Source organism: Euleptes europaea, chromosome 6 (assembly GCF_029931775.1).
Source record: "Euleptes europaea isolate rEulEur1 chromosome 6, rEulEur1.hap1, whole genome shotgun sequence".
NCBI classification, from domain to species: Eukaryota; Metazoa; Chordata; class Lepidosauria; order Squamata; family Sphaerodactylidae; genus Euleptes; species Euleptes europaea.
This window is the reverse complement of record NC_079317.1, coordinates 53,749,027-53,764,398: the sequence shown is the minus strand read 5'-3', so window position 1 is coordinate 53,764,398 and position 15,372 is coordinate 53,749,027. Positions and strand designations below refer to the sequence as shown.

General features: G+C 41.5%; 1 protein-coding gene across 1 annotated transcript; it reads left to right on the top strand.

Moving 5' to 3' along the window:
* Positions 1-1,057: 1,057 nt before the first annotated feature.
* On the top strand, positions 1,058-12,889 carry PTGR2 (prostaglandin reductase 2). The gene is made up of 9 exons (XM_056851334.1): positions 1,058-1,094; positions 2,416-2,534; positions 3,596-3,787; positions 4,486-4,656; positions 6,411-6,620; positions 10,082-10,203; positions 11,148-11,235; positions 11,522-11,561; positions 12,804-12,889. Exons 1-9 carry the CDS (start codon positions 1,058-1,060, stop codon positions 12,866-12,868), a joined length of 1,044 nt encoding a protein of 347 aa, XP_056707312.1. The 3' UTR covers positions 12,869-12,889.
* The last annotated feature ends 2,483 nt before the right edge of the window (positions 12,890-15,372 follow it).

Sequence of the window (15,372 nt, the reverse complement as noted above, 5' to 3'; positions counted from 1 at the left end):
TTTATGCTGTGCAGCTATATACATATATTTTAAATGTTTTCTCTTAAAAACATAAGCATACCTGCAGGATAATTTCCCATAATTAAAAAAGCAATTTCCCGTAACAGCAGCTCTGAGCACAATGCTGCTTTTAAGCAACTGAAATCCAGCACCATTAGAAGGCGCAGGTTACAGATGCTTCTCTAAACCAAGACAGTTAAGCCTTTGATTCTTCTCCATTGCTAGAACAGTTCTGAAGTATATTACGGCAAAGTGCTAATATTTATGTTAAAATTATTTTTAGCAAGAAATTTTGTTTGCATGGTTCAATTTGACATATTTTAGCACCTCAAGAACATAAGAAAGGCCCTACTGGATCAGACCAAGCCCCATCAAGTCCAGCAGTCAGTTCACACAGTGGCCAACTAGGTGCCTCTAGGAAGTCCACAAACAAGACGACTGCAGCAGCATTATCCTTCTTTTACATGGTGTGCTTTTCCAATCTGTTGCTCACCTTCTATGTTGCTAACTCATTTCCCTTTAACATCCTTTCATATATTAGAGGAAGAACCTTGCCCTGTACCCTCATAGTGCTTTGCTGGATTTATGTGCATTCACATGATCGCATGAAACTGCCTTATGCTGAATGAGACCATTGGTCCATCAAAGTCAGTATTGTCTACTCTGACTGGCAGTGGCTCTCCAAGTTCTCAAGCTGAGGTCTTTCACATCACCTACAACCTGATCCTTACTGGAGACACCAGGGATTGATCCTGGGACCTTCTGCATGCCAAGCAGATGCTCTGCTCATTGAGCCACAGCCCCTTCCCTCTTCAATAGACTTAAAAGAGTGCAGCTCTGCTTAGGATCGCAATACCAGTTGTCTGTATTTTTATGTGTCTGTGACCCACAGTCTACAGCTGTAGTGTTAATGTGCACTCTTGATATTATTCTTACATTATGCAGTTCTGATTCTCCCAGTTCCCTTAAAAATTAAGACTTGCAACTCCTTCTGTGCTGAATGTCTTCTGCTTTATAGGGAAACGGTCTCCTGTGCAGCATCCCAGCTGGAGGACTGATGATTATTCAGAGAGTGGTGTTGAATTCACGCCCCGGTATGTTTCTGCTTTTCAGAGCGCAGTAGTGAATTTGGTGTGGTTTCACGAGATGGCAAGCGGTCAGATTTCTGCAGAGAGCTTTTTACAGTAACGTTAGTAGGCTTGCGGTGAAACCTTTTCACTGCTTACAAAGGTTTTCAGCAGGACATGCACAGCAGGCATTCTTCTGTAAGCACTGAATTCTTGAGAATTATAAGAGTAGAAGAGCATAAGCAGTCTCTTTAATTAGTATCATCTGTGAAATAGAGTACAAGGAAGTTGTGCAAAGGAAGCAAGGATGTTGCAAGTGGTATAAATTGTACCTGCCTCAGTGATTCATATCAGTTAATCTAGGTACAGATTCTGTGCAACGAACTCATTTTTCATTTTGAAGACAGAGTCTGAGATAAGTACACATTTCCTTTTGGCCAGCTGTTAATCTCTTTCCTATCAGGTTTCTAAAGCAGGTGGACGCCTTCACTTTAAAGCTGATCCTAATGTTTTTTAATCCATAATTTTTTGAGATCATTGATAAATAAGTATGAAAACAATTCTCAAATCCCAGTTCTAAAACTAATTATTTGCAAATGTCCAAAAGCGTTAAAAAAACTTATTTTTTCACCCTGAAGCACAGTTAGAATTTCAGCCCATTTGAATGCTTTTTGCACATTGCTCGTTTTAGAAATAATTTTAGAAATCTCTGCTTAGTATAGTATCTTCTGTATGTATTGTTTTTGAAATCTGAGGGTGGCCTAATTTACTTTAGAGTCAACCCTAAACACTTTACTGAAAAGTATGTAGCACTTACTTCAGTGGCAAGGATATGTATCTTTTCTGGCTCAAGAAAACAGATGAAACATTCAAAGGAACTGTTAACACAAAGCCAAGAGGTGTCATTCCCAAATAGACTGGAGTTGACTAGGGTGTGGACCTGAGCCCAGGTTCAAGGCAAGCAGATGGCCTGTGTTGAGATATGCGCTTCAGCAGCAAAAACGAAGACCCCAAATGGATCCTATCTAGACAAGGGATCTAAAGCAGCAGGAGTGTCAGGAGAAGCAGACGAGATGTACAAACGTTCAGCATGGATAAAAGGGAAGCCATAGAACTGAAAGTTACAGAGGCAGGAGGGAGTTCTGTTCAGAATCTGGTGAGGCAGGCGCTAGGATATGTCATTTATGTAGAGGAGATAGTGAGAAAAAGTTTTAAATTTTTGTAACAATTTGGTCTCGTGAGTCATGTGACACACCTCCCCAACAGAGCAGCCAGATTGAAAGGTGTTATAGATATTGATTTATGGGGTAAATAGTGGTAGTTAAACCTGAAATCTGGTTGATTCTAGGCATCAATGGTGTTCCAGTTGCAGAAAACTTCCGTATGGAGGAAGCCAATCAACTGGATAAAATGTCAGAGGGTCAAGTAAAAGTTCGTACACTTTATCTGTCTGTGGACCCTTATATGGTAGGTGTTAAGTTTATTTACTTAAGTCAAGTTCATTCTGTCTCATTATTTCAGAATGGTCCTTGTGACCCTGAGGAACATCAAGGGAATTATCCCCAAAGGGCAATGTATTACACTGCAATTCTATGCCGAGTTATTCCAGTTTAAGCTCACTAACTTCAGTGACCTTAGACTGGAGTAAATCTGCATATGATTGCACTGTTTGTTATTACAAAACAAAATCTCGTGACATCATGAAGATTTATTTATTGTTGCATAAGTTTTGAAGACTAGAGCCACTTCATCAGATGCATGTTTTCACTTGACAGATACATACCTAGATATAGAGAAACGGCTGTAAACACTAGACCAAAGGCCATGAAATGCAAGAAGTACTATCTGTGGCACTGTGTCAGGAGCAGGCCATGAGGATGATATGTGGTAGTGTTGTTGTGCTGCTTCCAGGTGCTGTTGTGCTATTTTGTCCAAGGCCAGTCTAAGCCCCGTGTTTAGTCTTCATAGATTCCCATACTGTGGGAATCACCGAGTGCTCCTTCCTGCCTGTTGGAGGGGGGTGGGTTGCCTGGGTAACCGGTTATCTTCTTTTGCTCTCCCATATATGCTATGTGCCTTGCCTTTGACCCTTACTAGTGTCCTTTTTAATACGGCTTCTGAAACCTTTCGATTCTAACCAATAAAACTGCTTTCATGGATTTGCCGTCTGCTGAAATCTGTTTAAGGGTTTGCCGCAGGGCTAGAGCTTACACATTACTTAACTTGTACACATTCAAGTTTTGCATAGCAATGTGACCATTCACATTTATTTATTTATTAATTCATTTATACCTCACCTTTGTCCCAATGGGGACTCAAAGCAGTTTAAATCATTCTCCTCTCCCCCATTTTATCCTCACAGCAACCCTGTGAGGTAGGTAAGAAAAATATTTTTGTAAGAAAAATAAATATCCCTGTATTGCAGAGCAATGAATGAAAAAGTCACAAAAGGAGAAAGTGGGATGGGGTTTTTTGTTGGTTGTTCAGATATTCAGAGTAATTCTCTATTGTTATGTTTTATCTTTCAGCGTTGTCTTATGAATGAGGACACTGGTGCTGACTACATTCAGCCATGGAAGTTGTCTGAAGTTGCCAGTGGTGGAGGCATTGGTACTGTGGAAGAAAGCAGAGATGCCGGTTTTTCCATAGGAGATTTTGTAACTTCCTTTCATTGGCCCTGGCAGACTAAGGCTATTTTAGATGGAAAGCAGCTTGAAAAGGTGTGTATAGAAATGATTCTTAAAACTACTCAATATAGCAATTTTTCACTGAGAATTAAATGGAAAAATTAAGTAAACTGTAGCCTGTTCGATTACCCTTGAAAGGGCTTGTCCTTTTATCATTTAGTTATTAAGTGGAAATAAAATATCTAAGGGTACCATCCTGCAGGTCATTTGCTTGCCCAGAGTGGTATGCAAAGCCTCCCATGGGAATGCTCTCCTTCCTGGTGGGCTGCTTCATCATAGTACTGAGGCAGGTCCTTTTATACCTTTTCTGCAAGTACCCACAAGCTCATTCTCCTGTATTCCACTGCACATAGTTCTATTGCATCTCCTCCAAGTAGCCTGTGCTCTAGGGAGGTGAGGGACCATGAGCATAATTGCAGGGGATCTGCAGAATGGGCTGTTAACTCTGCAGAGTGTTTTGTGTGTAGGAGTCCTGAAGGAATGCATCTTTAAAAAATGGTAAATGTCATTAATTTAAAAACCCACAATTGAATGCAGAGTGGTGGTAGTAGAGTATATCTGGTTGCAGTGGGAGAGCTACATGGAGGTCAATAATGGAAGCAAGTGAAATTTCTTGGCCCTCCTGCAGGGCCATAAATCTGCCTGAAAGTTTGTTGAATGGATCCTGACTAGGTTGTCCGTGTTTGCTAAAATCATGCTGGTAGAATGGTAAGCAATTTGTCTCTGTTCAGATTAATCCACAACTTGTAGATGGGCATCTTTCCTACTTTTTGGGAGCAGCTGGCTTGACTGGGCTGACCGCTTTGTTAGGAATAAGAGAGAAAGGACATGTGACGCCGGGTGCTAACCAAACCATGGTTGTCAGTGGAGCTGCTGGTGCCTGTGGCTCATTGGCTGGGCAGGTAAGCATGTGACACTATTTGATGTGGGCCATATCAGCTGGGGATGTATTTCATGCTATTTTGGGGTGCTGGATGTAGCAGTACTTCAGTGGTTCTGTTACCTCTAGAATAGCATAAGTATTCCACTTAAAAGTCAGGAAAATAACCAACATATCTGTACTTGCTTCATTGTAAGAATGGTTCTCTGTGGAAGCATAATATTGTTTCAGTCTTGCAGGTGCAAAACTGAGGTTGATTGATCTAGTTGTAGAGTTGCCATCTTCCAGGTGGGGTTCTGGAATTCTCCCGTAATTACAGCTGATCTCCAGAATACAAAGATTGGTTCCTCTGGATGAAATGGCAGCTTTGGAGGGTAGTCTCTATGGAATTCCATACCCTTTAAGCGCCTTCCTTTTTCCAATCTATGCCCACCCCAAGTTCCAACCCCCAAATCTCCAGGAATTTCCCAAGCCGGAGTTGGCAGCTCTACCTAGTTATTTATTATTTATTTACATTTCTAACCCGCCCTCATTCCTGGCAAGCTGGGCTCAGGGCGGCTCACAACGCAATATAAAACATCAATTAAAAATCTCTATTAAAATATGTCTTTTAAAATATGTGGTATGAATTTTAAGATAAGATGGCATAATTTCAGCTGCTGCCCAGTCCTGGCCAGCCAGTAAACCCCATAACCAGTTTGGGGAGGATGGAAAGGCCAGCAATTTATATATTGGAAAGGCTTGTGGATGCCCTCAGGTGTAGGCCTGGCAAAACAGTTCTGTTTTGCAGGCCCTGCGGAGTTGATGTGTGAGTTTGGGGGTGAGTCCATGGGAGGTGTTTGGGCCCAGCTGGGATATCAGAAATTCTGATGATAATAATAATATAAATATAAATACACGTTAAACATTTTTTGAACACTGAAAGCACTATGCAGTTGTTATCACAGTGATCCTTATAGAGCTATCCACATAATGCAGGGGAAGGAGAGTATTCTTGGGGACTGGCACCGTCCTGAGGTAGTCTTTGTTATGTGAACAGGTCCTTGCATGTAGAGTATGGGCAGACAACTACTGTGATCTATGGTCCCTCTTCCAAGTAAATCACAGCACTGTGTGAGGCACCAGGTGGTACAGCCAGTGTCTCCATGTGATCCCAGTAAGACATGATCCTGCCAGTGACCCTGCATATTCCCGCAGGTGATTGCATGGGGGGCTAAGAAGCATCTGGCCTTCTGCAAGTCACTGGCCTGATCACCGTGTCTTTGCCTCACTGAAGCAAAGAGTTATCTGTAAGGCCATTTATGCATGATCAATTTTGATGCTCGCTCAAAGCTCTTTTTTAAAATGTGACTTTTAAAATGCCTATTCACAGTCCCGACGCAAAAGGAGAAATTCCACACCCACCCACTCGCCTGCTCCTTCGTTCCTGTTTGCTGCTGTTATTTTGCATGGTTCCTTCAGGGAATTCTTCGCAGAGGGGGCAGAGCAAACACCAAAGGTAGTGTTAAAGGGGCTCTTAAGTAATGTGAAGCAGGTATGCCCCGGCTTCGCAGTCACTTCCGGGATGACGGTTCAGCGTGAAAAATTCAAAAAAATATGCGTGGCAATTCAGCCTGGAAAGCACTGCTAATTACAAGCATAAATGGCCAAAGACAAGTGCAGAGCCCAAGGCTCTCTCTTTGAATGAAGGCAAATCAGATTGTTTTTTTAAATCTGTTAAGACAAGGTTTTTGCATAAAAGTTGACAAACTGAGTATTTTTATGGGGCTTCCAAAGATAGGTTTCCTGGAGGGCTGTTCCAGAGTGGTTGGTATCTGTGGAACCAATGAAAAATGCTCTATTTTGGTCTCGGAAATGGGGTTTGATGCTGCTATCAACTATAAAGAAGAAGACATGGTGCAACGGCTGCGTGTGCTGTGCCCAGATGGAGTGGATGTGTACTTTGATAATGTTGGTGGAGCCATCAGTGATGCAGTGATAGGTCATGTAAGTTTCTGCTATTATTTTTGCCACTTTCCAGTTGTTACTCCAGATTCTTTAGGCATTGATAAGACTTTACTGTGAATCTGGCTGATGGAAGGTAGCCACTGTGTGAGACAGGATGCTGGACTAGATGGGACCACTGGTTTGATCCAGCAGGGCTCTGCTTATGTAAGGTTCTTAGCATGATATTTCTTCTATAACCCTGCCCTAGTAATAACTTTGCTTTTTATGGCCCTTGTGTGAGTTCTTGAAATGTTGAGGAAACATTATCTCCTTTCTGAAATGCTGGGATAAACTGAAAATTGCAGGAACAGATAGGAAAGTAGAAAATGTATTCAGCATCCAAGTTTCTGTTGATGAACAGTCTGCCAAACCTCTCTGTCATTTTGTAAGTCTTTCTAGTTCTTGATTTGGCTCATGTTTTGTTCTTTATAGTCTGGGCATTACTCCACTGTACTACCATCATTGACTTGACGGCACTTAACACACACGCATAACACTATCACCATGCATTAAAAATGACAAATCCCATAACCAGGCTTAAACCTGACTGGAAAGGAACCAAACAATCTGTTTCAGCTATGAATGTTTGAAATTGTTCAGCCACTACCATTTTGATCACCTTGCTCAAGAATAAAACATTTGAGCTGTTGATAGTTAGAGTTGCCTTGCCCGCTAGCACTCCCAACAGCCAGTGAGAGGCAAACAAAATAAATAAATTGCTGTTGGCATCACATCACTTCCAGAGCTGATATTGTTTCGAAATAAAATTTGACTTATTGATTGACATCACTTCCAGGAAAACCATAGAGTTTCTGGTGATTCCTAGAGAGGTGTGACATTACCTCCGGGAAATTACTGGTGGCCAGTCACCATTTCCCTGCCCCACCCTACTGGTTGCTGGGATGGCCTGGCAATCCTGAAATCTCCTGGGCCCAAGGCAGACTTCTTTCAGGGGTAGACTGGCCATTATAGCCACCTGGGAATTTCCAGAGGGCTGATGGTTGGCCTGCCTCCACTTAGGCTAGTATAGCCTAAGGAAGAAGAGCTGCACCACCCCAGACAAAGTAGTTTCCGGCATGGGGAAGGCAACACCTGGCCCATGCAAGCTATGCTCAGCCTGGGGAAGGCAGCGCCAGGTGCAGGGAGGATTTAAGGGATAGCTGGCTACTAGGATACCACGTCCAGGTGGGACCTGGACATCCCCTGGAATTATGGCTCATTTCCAGACTAAAGAGATGTTTCCCTGGAGAAAATGGATGCTTTGGAGGGTGGACTCCATTGCACTGTACCTCACTGAGGTCCCTGTCCTCTCCAGGTTCCATCCCCAAATCTCCAGGAGTTCCTAACATGGATCTGGCAACCCTACCCCCCCATCCCCCACTGGTGGCCAGGGGGAACCTGGCAGCCTTATTAGCAACTTCTCCCCCCCCCTTTGTGGGCTGGGGGGCAGGGCCCTCGTATCCTGCAAGAATTTAAAGTATGTTTGGTATGACATATGTTTCATGATTGGGAAGAACCTGTATTCTGCTTTTTCCCCTTGGGATGGTGTCAAGTTATTTTATTGTGCTTCGATTGAGATGGCATTAGAGGAGATGTTCATTTTTTTAACTCCCGTGTTTTTATTCTTCATATAAGAATATGTAAAAAAAGAAACATTTCTGGTGGCTGTAACAGAATGTAGGCCAGATGAACTGAATGTTCTTTAGTTCTGTTTCATAACTGATAATAAACACACACTGTTCCTTAGACTGTTCTCTTAATTGGCATGTTTAGCCATTCCCTGCTTAACAATCTATTATAAGAGTTTTCAAACTGTGTTCCAGGAAGTCCTAGGGTCCCTTGTAAGCCTGTCAGGGGTTCCTTTATGAGAAGATTAGTAGCAGTAGTAGTAGACATGTTTCCATGCTGGACAATTAGTTTACTAATCCCAAGCTGCCCTTCCAGTATGCCGTTGCAAGGAAATTCTGGATGCATTCAAAAATGCATGTTCATAATGGGCCTTGTTGAAGCCCAGTGGGCCTGGCAGTGCCCCATGAACTGTAATTTGTATGGGGAGGAGCACATTGAGCACTACACAGTTCATTATGACAGAAGGTTGTAGGCTTGGTGTAGGGGGTTCACCAAGGTCTTTACAAGAGTCTTCTCCCTTTCTCATAGGATTAGGACCATAATGTATACTACCTTCCAACATTGGGCAAAGGCCCTTGTCAGACATGCCCAGGACATGATCCAACCCACAGGGACACCCAAGTGCCTGGTGCTTTTGCCTGTCTACCTCATAATCCTTTCCTTTCCTTCTGTTCTTCACTCTGCTGTCACCTCTCCAGGCCAGCCATAATCTTACCTGCATGGGCCCTGGATGGACTCTGGCATCCTGCCACCATGTACCACCCCTGCTGGGTACCATCATCCTAGCAGTTTGTGTTGTGGCCTCTCTGTAGCTCCTCTGTGAAACTTTGGCCAACTGTTTTGTTGCCCAAGCAGCAACTCTGCTTTGCCACTGTCTGTCCTCTGTCGCTGTTAACCATATCAGGTAGGCCTGGTACTGAAATTAGTGTACCATACCAGGTAGGCCTGGTACTGAAATTAGTGTACATCTGTTGGGAAAGGGCTCATTTTTGTCCAGTGTAGGTTATACGATTTATTTCCTCATGGGAGATCAAACATGCAGACCCAGAGAACAGATATTAGATATTGCTAAGCTTGGTCAGCAGTATTCAGAGGACTTCATTTAGATAACAGAAGTGAAGCCAAGACCAGCCACTGTTTTTTACAAACCTGTATATATGTACCATGATAATTACACCACTCAGTTTTTCAAATACAACAGGTGTTTGTTTCTTGGGCCATAAAATGACTAGCAACTATCTTATGATCCATAGGTCATAAAATTATCACCTGGGGCAGATCTCATGACTCCAGTGTAAATTCCTCAGTTTAGGATTCCTATCAAGTAACTGGCCTCCATTGACCTGGAGTCTACTGGTTGTGTCAAATTAAGGGGTTATTTGTAACAGGACAACTTTATTACTGTAATATGACTTCCATTGGAAGAAGAGCCATTTAAGTTTAAGGAAGGCTCCTTGGAGGTTGTTAAGATCTACCCCATTAAAAACAGATGTATACAAGGCACATTCTAAAATACCTCTGCTGTATGTAAAGGTGCCTTAGCAGAAATGTCAATACAGAAAGAGTTCCTTGAAGGTAAAATATGAAAAAACTATTATTCTATAAGGCTGTATACAAGAAGCTTGTTCTTCCAAGAATGCATTGCTTGGTGTACAACCCTCTCAAATGTTTACACACATAATGACCCATTTTACCTCGTTGTGCCAATTTTTTAAATAAGAAAATATATTTTGATTGGTATCCAACATGGAGATACCTTACTTATGATTACACCTTTATCCTGGTAGCAAGGCAGAAAAGTGGCATTTTATATTCTGTTTTGTTTCTAACAGATGAATCCAAATAGCCATATCATTTTATGTGGGCAGATCTCAGAGTACAACAAAGATATGCCTTATCCTCCTCCACTCCCTCCTGCAATAGAGGAAATAATGAAAGCACGGAACATCACTAGGTATTTCTCCTTAACCAGCCCTTGCCACCATCTGGACTGAATATAGACTAATAACCAGTCGGGAGGCTTCACCAGGGAGGGCAAAGGGAGCAAAATAACTCTCTTCTTCATCATCAGTGCTCCATTCACAGTAGAGGCAGAAGGGAGGGCCTTCATCCTCTTCCCCCTGCCCTCTGCAGCCTCCCAACCTGTCTTGCTGTTATTCTTGCAACTGCAGAGTCAGAAATGGCTGCTGGGAAGATTAGAAACCATCAGTGCCTTCCATTGATGGATAGTGGGATCCAACCCATTCCAGGCTTCTATTTCAGTCTCCTGCCTCAGTCCGAACCCAAAGTTAGAGTTGATCAGGAGGCTAAAATAAGAGGCCAGAATGTGAAGAAGGTAACATCAGAAACAAGGCCAGGAAAAGGAGATGGGATTCTTGCAACTCTAAGGCAGAGGTATCCTGTCTGCAGCATTGTGTTTGTGAGGAAATAGGGCAGGGGCCGCGCGTCACAGTAAAAGTTAAGATTAACACTGGCACTTGTTTAATAGAATGACCAAGATACATGCATGGAATACTTGGCTACTCTGTATTCACAAGTGTATTTGTGCACATATCAGCTACTGTACAACTTCTGGTGTATTTACAGCAGATTTTTGGAAGACTTTCAGCCATCTGGATGATCAGCAGTGCTTGATTGTGTTAAATTAAAATATTAGCCTGTTGATCAATGCAAGTAGTTTCATATACAGAAAGTAAGACACAACGGTCTGAATCCACAGCAAAGATTGCGGCCTGTATCCTTTCAGTACATTGTAATTTTATTACTTTGTTATCTAACAGCATACTAAACAGACACAAATGTTAAAAATTTTCACACAAATGCTGATTGGCTGTCTCTGCTTGTAAGGGTTTGAGCTCAACTGACTATAACCAGTACTTCTCTTCTACTCTTTCATAGGGAAAGATTTCTAGTTCTGAACTACATGGACAAATATCCAGCTAGTACTATGCAGCTCTGTCAGTGGATCAAAGAGGGAAAACTGAAGGTATGTCGCAAATCTGGCTCTCTTCTGTGAAAGGCTTATTTTCTCATTTATTCTGTTGACTCTTGAGTAATAATGAATTCTCTACTTTAACCCTCTTGACAATAAGTATAGAGGCTTTCTATAAACCACCTAGTTGGGTACTACAGCCATTTTATCTAGAGAATTGGTTGAGATTAAGCGAGCATATTTTGGTTAACCACTTTAGTGTTTTCTGGTTCTCTGAGAATTTTGCAGTCTTTTTTAGAAGATGAAATGGGAACCAATCCCCCCCCTTTTTTTTTTACAGGTTAGAGAGACTGTTGTGAAAGGCTTGGAAAACACTGGAGGTAAAACATTGTTGGTTTACCATTATTCTGCTATACCAAAGCTATGGAATGTTCACTTTACCCTGAAACAGGTTAAATGAGTTGAAGGGATAGCCTGATTTAAAACATGTTCACATGAATCAATGAGACTGAAAATTATTTAAATCCAAATCTTGGTTGGATGCAGACTAAACTGGCCATTTCCACCAGTTCCCCCTTCCTCCTGCAGTCCCGCCCTTATGTCATTCATTAGGTTCTTCTATTATACCCCCACCCCTGGAGCGGTATTTTGTGGAGATCAGTGGGTTGCAGTGGGAGGAGGGAGCCAGGAAGGTCCATTCTGTCACTGAGAAATATAATCTGGATCCAACCCATTATTTGTTTTTGAGTATATGGTCAAATGAGCTGCCAGTGCTGCCACTGCCTGATCATAGTCCTCTAAAAGCAGCCCCCAAAGTTGCCCACTTGAGGCAAATTTCAGGGCCAGTCCACAGAATGTAACAGATACCACAGCCATATAATGGCTTCTGGGGCAACCGGACTGGGATGAAGATGGTTGCTTTATGAACCCCTCGGCCATCTCTGTCTCTTGGAGCCACTCTAGAAAGGAGAGACAGCAACCAGGATGGTGGGGGAATCATACTTAGATCTGCAAAGGAGAAGCCCACCTGCTCATAACTGTTCTCTGCTGCCAGTTTTCCTAAGGGTCATTTTTAGAGGGGGCTACCAAATACCGGTAAGCATTGGTAGCCATGTCTAGAGGAACTTTCTCTGAGAAGGGCTAATTCACATTGTTGCTTAAATTACTTATTAGATGATGTGACTGAATGGAAAGGAGGGATACAAATGTTTCAATAAAGAGAAAGAGGTACAACAAGACACATTAGTACTGTGAAAAGTATTTTCTATAGAACTGCATCAATTAAAGTCAATGTGATTGTTGGTGTGTTGCACTAGACCCGGGAAGACCCCATTCAGCCATGGAGCTACCTGTGTAAACTTGGGCCAGTAGTTCATTACCCTCAGCCATCTTCTTCCCCAAAGAAGAAAATGCTTCCAAAACGATCGAGTATAATCTAATTCATATTCAGAAGCATGTTCAAACTACAGGCATAAGAGTGATTCTGGCATCTTACAAGCATATGTTTTAAAAATTAACAGGACTGCTATTATTTCATCAATAAGTTTATATCCACCAAGAAAGCTGTTACGCTTAAGAAATGGTAGCATAGGGAGAGTTTGATTTCTTATCTTCTCTTATAGCTGCTTTCCTGTCCATGATGAGTGGAGGCAACATTGGAAAACAGATTGTACATGTTTCTGAGTAAAATGAATCTTTTCACTGTTACCGTATGTAGAAAAAGCAATCATTTGCAGAAGTTAGGTATTATCTTGTTATGCTAAAGATACTATATGCATCAACTGACCAGAAAGTGTACCCTCACTTTTAACACATTAAAATTCGTAAAAATTGGGCAACTTGTTTTTGTGTTTTAAAAATGAAAGTATCTGGATTTCTAATATCTGAGGTTTAGGCAACCCGGTGCTGTTAACACAAGTCCAACTTTGACTCCTGGTTTCTCGTCCACTTTCAGACAGGTCATCTGCCCTGGGTTCAGTGCTGATGGGAAGTGTTTATTTTTCTGGTTCCTTACAGCATTGTGGTGTAGTCATGTATCTGCTGGGGTTCTCCTAGTTTTTCTCCCATCTGCCTTTGCTGTGATGTTTTGGGAAAGATCACAGTAAAGCCTGGATGGCTATTCTGTGAGTGGAGAAGGAAGGGTTAACTATTGTCCTCTGAAAGTGTCCTGCTCCTGCATTAATATTAATAAGAAGAAATGGGGTTGGAAAATGTCTTTACATTCAAACATTAAATTCTGCCCTAATATAAACTTTTTAAAGAAAAACTGGAATAAATGGTGTATGCAAGCATATATTTGCAACTAAACTAATGCTTTGTTTAACCCAGCTCGTTGGTTTCTTTCTTGGGGAGATATATTTAAAAGGAGCTCAACTATTATTTATTAGTAGGAATTAATAATAGCAGTCAACATGTACCAAGGGTAAGAGACATGGAACACTGCAACTGTTGACTTGGTATCTCCTAAATGGGAAAGGTGCTAGTGTCTGCTTTATTTCAAGTCACAACAGATCAGGAAATAACTAGTCCAGTTAGGAATGGTCATTGAAGTGTGCTGCTTTGCTGTGTTTAGTACATAAAAAAACTACTTCTTTAGAATCTCAACTCAGTCAATGACCAAAAGTCTTTGGGATAAAAGGAGAGAAACAGTGTAAGGTTAGTAAATATAACAAGTTAAAATCACACAAGACGTTTTTTTTTTTACATTCAGCAATTATATTTTGGTAAAAACACACAAGAATGATTTGTGCAAATACAGCGATCCAGAATGTATGTAAGTGCTAAAGGAACATACCTTTAGATAACATGTCCCACCCTGAAAACCCTCACTGTTAGGTGAAAAGGTTGAGGTATACTCATGTACCAACATACAGAGCCAGTCATACATAATATTTTTCATATGGGGAGGCTTGTTTCTGCACCCTAGTGGATGCACGAGGGATTTGATCCAAAGGTCTACAGGTGGAACTCTGCTTGCAGAATAGATTCCCCCCTCATGTTCTTCCTGAAATGTGGCTGGGGCAGGGGGGAGGTCAGCACTGGTATATTCCCCCACCCCTTTTCACAGGTAGAAGACAACTCTGGACTGAACACTTAGAGGTAAAATGTGGACTGGCATCAAGGCAAGAGATAAGCTGTAATGCATGCTACAGAGTAGGAGAACTTGATATTGACTGCCGTTTTAGTATGTGCACACAGCATATAGTTGTGTTCCCATATTACAAAAACAAGGCTCCATAAAACAAGGATCTTATCTCCTCATAGTAATGACTTCATATATGACACATTCCACAGCTTGGCAGTCAACAGGAATTTGTTTACTGGTACAGTCAACTTGGTAGTCAACGGTTTACTGGTACAGGCCAGTATGGAGAATTGGTACCAAACTGGCTGAAGTAGTACCTCCCATCTTCTGCTTCAAGCCTCCCTTAGAGAGAGGGTTGTGGTAAGAAATTTAAGTTACTTTCACCTCTGCCAATCAGTGATGTGCAACATTTGAGAAATAAAAAATTAACATTGTAAGATATACTACAAGTCAGAACTGTGCAAGTAATTTCTGTTAGCAACCACCAATGCTCCATAGCAATAATTCTGGAAACTGATTCAAAACCATTTTCTAATGTTGATGGGAGGCATCTGCTGCTCTGAAGGAAAGAAAATGCCAAATTTATATTACATTATATTGCAGGCATGCTTATTAGTACTGACCACTTTGTCCTCCATACTGCCCAAAATTAAATACCAAGTGCTTCTGGATTTATATGTACAGCACTCTATATACTATAAAGTATAACAAAATAATTACATTTATTGCAAGGTATACACAGTAAAATTGTTAAAAACACAAGGCCCGGAACACAGGCTACATATAAAAATCAGTTTTAAAATTCTTATACTCAGTTGATATACAAACAATGTAAATGACCAACGCTTGACCAGACCTTCCTCAGTGGTCATAAATACATAAAGTTATTTTAAAAATACATCCGGAAATAAACGTTATGAAATAGTTTTATCTAATATTTTGTGTGGCTTGATGTAAATTCTTAACCCAAATTGTGGGTCTTGCCACACGGGCAGTTGCTCACACAATCTGATGCATAATGAACAATGCTTCTGGATGTGTGTACATCAACCTGTGGCGAATCTGAATTGGCCAACTGAACAACTGTCCATGTGGGAAGACCCACA